The sequence below is a fragment of the Vicia villosa genome, linkage group LG3 (genome assembly GCF_029867415.1).
Source record: "Vicia villosa cultivar HV-30 ecotype Madison, WI linkage group LG3, Vvil1.0, whole genome shotgun sequence".
Lineage (NCBI taxonomy): Eukaryota > Viridiplantae > Streptophyta > Magnoliopsida > Fabales > Fabaceae > Vicia > Vicia villosa.
Window position 1 is genome coordinate 163,027,554 of NC_081182.1, and position 5,179 is coordinate 163,032,732.

A 5,179-nucleotide genomic window follows, 5' to 3' on the forward strand; every position below is an offset into this window, starting at 1 on the left:
GGGGCATGTAGGCATATTTTCATATGTGTGTTAAATCTAAATGAGTAGACCATCCTCCATTGAACTTTAATGCAACTAGGAAATACCAAACATATATCAAAAGAAAACTAGTTATAAACTTTAATTGATAAACAAATTAGACACTTATGTCAAGCCATTTGAATGTTTTATTATCTACTGTCAAGTGTGCAAAAGGGTGTGAAGACAGCTGTAAGTGGGCCCAAAGAGAGAAATTGTCATAATTGTCATTCTCTTCTCATCTTTTAAAGATGTTGATTGCTTTAAGTGAATGTGCAACTTTTACCTTTCTTCGTATCAATTATTTTGTGTGATCATTGGGCTACCTACATTATATGCAGTTCCACTGCCAACCATTCAAAAAACAGCACAGTACTGTTATCCATTCATTCTTGATGGTACATCTTAATTTTCTTCAAAATTCAGCTATATCATTATCAGCTCTACAAGTTCATTTGCTTTAATTATACAAATAAGAACATGGCTGCAGCTTTGGTGGGAGGTGCTTTTCTCTCTGCAACGATTCAAACCTTAGTTGAGAAACTTGCTTCTAAAGAGTTTATTGATTACATCACAAACACCAAGATAAATATCTCACTCTTGAGGCAGTTACAAACAATATTACTCACTCTTCAGGCTGTGCTGGATGATGCTGAACACAAGCAGATCAACAACCTTGCTGTCAAACAATGGCTTGATGACTTGAAAGATACAGTCTTTGATGCTGAGGATTTGCTCAACCAAATTACCTATGATTCTCTGAGATCCAAGATTGAGAATACACAAGCTTCAAACAAAACTCATCAGGTGTGGAACTTCCTTTCATCTCCTTTTAAAAACTTGTACGGAGAGATCAATTCCCAAATGAAGATCATGTGTGAAAACCTACAACTTTTTGCACAGCATAAAGATATACACTGTTTGCAAACTCAGAGTTCTAGAGTTTCTCATAGAACACCTTCAAGTTCAAGGGTTAATGAATCTTTCATGGTGGGTAGGAATGATGAGAAGGAAAGACTAATCAGTACGCTGATATCAGACAGTGGCACCAGCAGGCATAATAATTTAGGCGTTGTTGCAATTTTGGGAATGGGAGGTGTCGGTAAAACGACCCTCGCACAACTTGTTTACAATGATATAAAAGTTGAACAACATTTTGATCTCAAAGCATGGATTTGTGTATCCGAGGATTTCAATGTTGTCAGAATAACAAAGTCTCTCCTTGAATGTGTTAGAAATACAACATCCGTTCATTCAAATGTACGGGAAAGTGATAGTCTTGACATTCTTCAAGTTGAATTGATGAAACATTTGATGAATAAAAGATTTTTGTTTGTGTTGGACGACATATGGAATGACAGTTATATTGATTGGGATGAGTTGATAACACCCTTGACTAATCGAGAAGCTGGAAGCAAGGTGATCATAACAACACGTGAACAAAAAGTTGCAGAGGTCGCACGCACATTTCCAATTCAGAAATTAGAACCTCTTTCCGATGAAGACTGTTGGTCTTTACTCTCAAAGCATGCATTTGGCATTGAAAACCACGTTCGCAATAAACACCAAAACCTAGAAGAAATTAGCAGGAAGATTGCTAGAAAATGTGGTGGATTGCCAATAGCTGCCAAAACACTTGGAGGACTTATGCGTTCAAAGGTGGCTGAAAAGGAGTGGACTTCAATTCTGAACAGCGACATATGGAACTTACGAAATGATGCAATTTTGCCTGCTCTGCATTTGAGTTATCAATATCTTCCTTCTCATTTGAAAAGATGTTTTGCTTATTGTTCTATTTTTCCAAAGGATTACCCACTTGATAGGAAAAAATTGGTTTTGTTATGGATGGCTGAAGGCTTCTTTGATTATTTTCAAGGCGAAAAAGCGGCAGAGGAAGTCGGCGATGATTGTTTTTCTGAATTGTTATCTAGATCATTAATTCAACAAATAAATGATGATGCTCGTGGAGAAAAGTTTGTCATGCATGATCTTGTTAACGATTTAGCTTCATTCGTATCAGGAAAAAGTTGTTGTAGGCTTGAAAGTGGATACATCTCTAAAAATGTTCGCCATTTGTCATATAACCAAGAAGAGTATGACATTTTCATGAAGTTTGAGAATTTCTACAATTTCAAATGCTTGCGGAGCTTCCTACCCATTTACTTCTTACCCAATTACTTATGGAGAGCACAAAACTACTTATCCCTCAAGGTGGTTGATGATTTAATTCCCACACTCAAAAGGTTGCGCATGTTATCGCTATCAACTTATAGAAACATCACGAAGTTGCCAGATTCGATTGGCAATTTGGTGCAGTTGCGGTATCTGGATCTCTCCTTCACAAGAATCAAAAGCTTGCCTGATACTACATGTAACCTTTACAATTTGCAAACCTTGCTTTTATTTGGTTGTTGTGATCTCACTGAATTGCCACCGAAAATGGGAAATTTAATAAATTTACGCCATCTTGATATAAGTGGGACTGATATAAAGGTGTTGCCCACAGAAATTGGTGGACTAGAAAACCTTCAAACTCTAACTGTTTTTGTAGTGGGGAAGGGACAAATAGGGTTAGGTATCAAAGAGCTTAAGAAATTCTCACACCTACAAGGAAAACTTACCATCAAGAACCTGCATAATGTCATTGATGCCAAGGATGCACACTATGCCAACCTGAAAAACAAAGAGCGGATTGAAGAGTTAGAACTGCAATGGGGAAAACATAGTGAAGACTCACTGAATGTGAAAGTTGTACTTGATATGTTGCAACCGCCAATGAAACTGAAGAGCCTTAAAATTGACTTGTATGGTGGGACAAGCTTTCCGAGATGGTTGGGAGATTCTTCATTTTCTAACATGGTGTCCCTTTGCATCAGTAATTGTGAATATTGTGTGACACTTCCATCGCTGGGGCAGCTACCTTCTCTCAAAGACCTTGAAATATTTGGTATGAAAATGTTAGAGACAATTGGTCTAGAATTCTACTGTGTCCAGGCAAGAGAATGTTCCAATTCTTCTTTCCAGCCATTCCCATCCCTTGAATGTATTAAAATTCATGACATGCCAAACTTGAAGGTATGGCTTCCCTTTGAAGGAAACAATTTTGCTTTTCCTCGTCTTAGAACTTTGAAGTTATATGCTTGTCATGAACTTAGGAGACATTTGCCAAGTCAACTTTCTTCGATAGAAGAAATTGAAATAAAAGGATGTCCTCGTCTATTGGAAACACCACCTACATTGCATTGGCTATCATCAATAAAGATAATGAAAATAAAAAGATATTCAGATTCCCAACGGACGTTGCTTGAGAGTGATTCTCCATGTCTTCTACAACATGTAAGGATCAATTGCTTTTACGGTATATTTTCTTTGCCTAAAATGATTCTGAGCAGTACTTGTCTTCAACACTTGGAACTCTATACTATTCAGACTCCCTTAGCATTTCCGATAAATGGCCTACCCACTTCGTTGCGGTCACTTGATATTGTTAGATGTAGGAGGTTGACATTCATGCCTGCTGAAACGTGGAGCAATTACACATCACTTGAGAGTTTGTGGTTACGTAGTAGTTGTAATGCACTTAAATCATTCACACTTAATGGTTTCCCTGCCCTCCAGAGACTTAACATTATTGATTGTACGAACCTAGATTCCATTTGTATGTTAGAAAGTCCTTCACACCATCCTTCAAGCCTCCGATCACTTACAATCATATGCCATGACTCAATTGAATCACTTAAAGTCAATCTTCGGATGGACACGCTCACTGCTCTTGAAGAGCTGTCTCTTCAATGTGCAAAGTTGTCATTTCGTGAAGTTGTTTGCCTACCTCCCAAATTACAAACACTTAAGATTCGGTCCCAAAGAACAACTCCGCCTGAAACGGAATGGGGTCTCCAAGGCCTCACTTCTCTTTCAAGCTTGAGTATTGGAGGTTGTGACGATATTGTTAACACCTTGTTAAAGAAGTCGCTGCTACCCACCTCCATTGTGTCTCTCACTATCACGTATCTCTATGAAATGAAGTCCTTTGAAGGAAATGGGCTACAGCACTTCTCCTCTCTCGAAAATCTCCACTTTCGTAACTGTCAACAGCTTGTTTCGATTTCAGAAAACTGTCTCCCTTTGTCGCTAAAATATCTTCAATTATGGAGTTGTGAAAGACTTGAAACATTACCAGAAGAAAGCTTCCCTGACTCTCTTAAGCGGCTGGTCATTTGTCAATGTCCTGTATTACAAGAAAGGTATAAAAGGCAGGAGCATTGGTCCAAAATCACCCACATCCCTGTCATACAAATAGAAGCCCAAGTCACAATATGAGCCATGGTAAAGTAAGAGCGAGACTAGAGCTGCATTCTCATCTTAGGTAATCAAAAATCATTTCTCATTTGTACATGTTCATTTGTATTCACAATCCAAAGAGATGATTTCTCAACTTCCACATTGACGAATGGAACACAATAAGAGTGGATTGATTTATAAGAAACTGCATTATTGATTAATGGTTCCAAATTTTTGCACATTGTTGTTTGAGTAACATATGATATATCTGTCCTTAGATATTCTCCTTAATGTCTATTTCATCTGTCTGAGATTTAAAGGTCTATCAAAATTCAATTTTTCTGCAACTATTATTCCAAGAGTGTAGTTTTGAATTAGTTTGAAAGTTTTCTATATAATGATTTCTAAGGGATGTTCGGAAACTTGTTTATTTTCAAGAGACACCTAGTGGATGAAAATCAACTCAGTAGATGAATCGAAGACAAGTGAGGCATGTTAATGTTATTATCGTCATGATTCTTCTTGTAAACTTGTTTCAGAGAAGCCAAATGGTTTCCATTAATTACCAAAAGATTTGATTTTGTTACCTAATATTTAGTCTGTATAAATGGAAACTTGGTTTTAAATATTGGCAACTTGTTTGAGTCACAAGTCACATGATAAAGATTGATGATGTTCTTGATGCATATCGCATAAACAAATTATGCTTTTTAACTAGTTTTAGCAGCAACTATTAATTTTAAGAGTCACTTTCTGTAACTTATTAGTTTGATGTAATCATATGACTTGTTTCTTTTATAATCAATTTGTTTGAGATTAACTAGATTTTTGGCCCGTGCGTTGCACGGGTTTGTTTAGAATTTTTACCTTAAATTTTTTA

At 36.9% G+C, this 5,179-nt stretch overlaps 1 protein-coding gene across 1 annotated transcript; it reads left to right on the plus strand.

The window, feature by feature from the left end:
- The first annotated feature begins 314 nt into the window (after nucleotides 1-314).
- On the plus strand, nucleotides 315-4,578 carry LOC131662552 (putative disease resistance RPP13-like protein 1). Its single transcript, XM_058932369.1, has one exon. The coding sequence runs from the start codon at nucleotides 499-501 to the stop codon at nucleotides 4,336-4,338; it is 3,840 nt and encodes a 1,279-aa protein (XP_058788352.1). The 5' UTR covers nucleotides 315-498; the 3' UTR covers nucleotides 4,339-4,578.
- Nucleotides 4,579-5,179: the final 601 nt, after the last annotated feature.

What these genes read in the sequence shown, in the direction of transcription:
- LOC131662552 (XM_058932369.1), top strand. Translation starts at nt 499, where the DNA reads ATGGCTGCAGCTTTGGTGGGAGGTGCTTTTCTCTCTGCAACGATTCAA.